This window comes from Haliaeetus leucocephalus, unplaced genomic scaffold (assembly GCF_000737465.1).
Source record: "Haliaeetus leucocephalus isolate CR32 unplaced genomic scaffold, Haliaeetus_leucocephalus-4.0 Scaffold646, whole genome shotgun sequence".
Lineage (NCBI taxonomy): Eukaryota > Metazoa > Chordata > Aves > Accipitriformes > Accipitridae > Haliaeetus > Haliaeetus leucocephalus.
In genome coordinates, this window is record NW_010973082.1 from 783407 (window position 1) to 783882 (window position 476).

Here is a 476-nt window from a genome sequence, read left to right on the forward strand (position 1 = left end):
CAGGGGTGGGAGATGGGGTCCTTGGGGGTGCTTTTGGGGGTGCAGGGGTGGGAGATGGGTCCCTGCAGATGCTGCTGTGGAACTAGGGGTGCAGGGGTGGGAGATGGGAGACCCTGTGGGTGTTGCTGGGGGTGCATTGGAGGGTGATGGGGGCCCTGCGGGCGCTGCCAGGGTTGCAGGGCTAGGGGGGCACCACTTCGGTCTGTGAGGGGACCCCAAGGTGGGTCCCCGCTTGACACCACCCCTCTCCCCACCACCGGCAGCCGACGTGATGGACCAGGCGTCGCTGTGGCCCCCGATGTACCCGGGCCGGGGTCCCGGCGCCCACCTACAGCACACGGGGCAGCTGCCCGTGTACTCCCGCTCCCAGTTCTTGCGGCAGCAGGAGCTCTACGCCCTGCAGCAGCAGCAGCGGGCAGCCCAGGCCCTCGAGATCCAGCGCCAGGCACACGTCCAGGTGCCGCCGGGGCTGGGGG

General features: G+C 70.4%; 1 protein-coding gene across 1 annotated transcript in view; it reads left to right on the forward strand.

The window, feature by feature from the left end:
* The window catches only part of BAHCC1 (BAH domain and coiled-coil containing 1), a gene marked incomplete at its 5' end in the record, with an annotated part of 22914 nt that overhangs the window by 10378 nt on the left and 12060 nt on the right, over nt 1–476 (forward strand). The window contains one exon of the mRNA XM_010578720.1: nt 210–457. Within this exon, the coding sequence (XP_010577022.1) occupies nt 210–457 (248 nt within the window). The remainder of the gene's footprint in view (nt 1–209; nt 458–476) is intronic.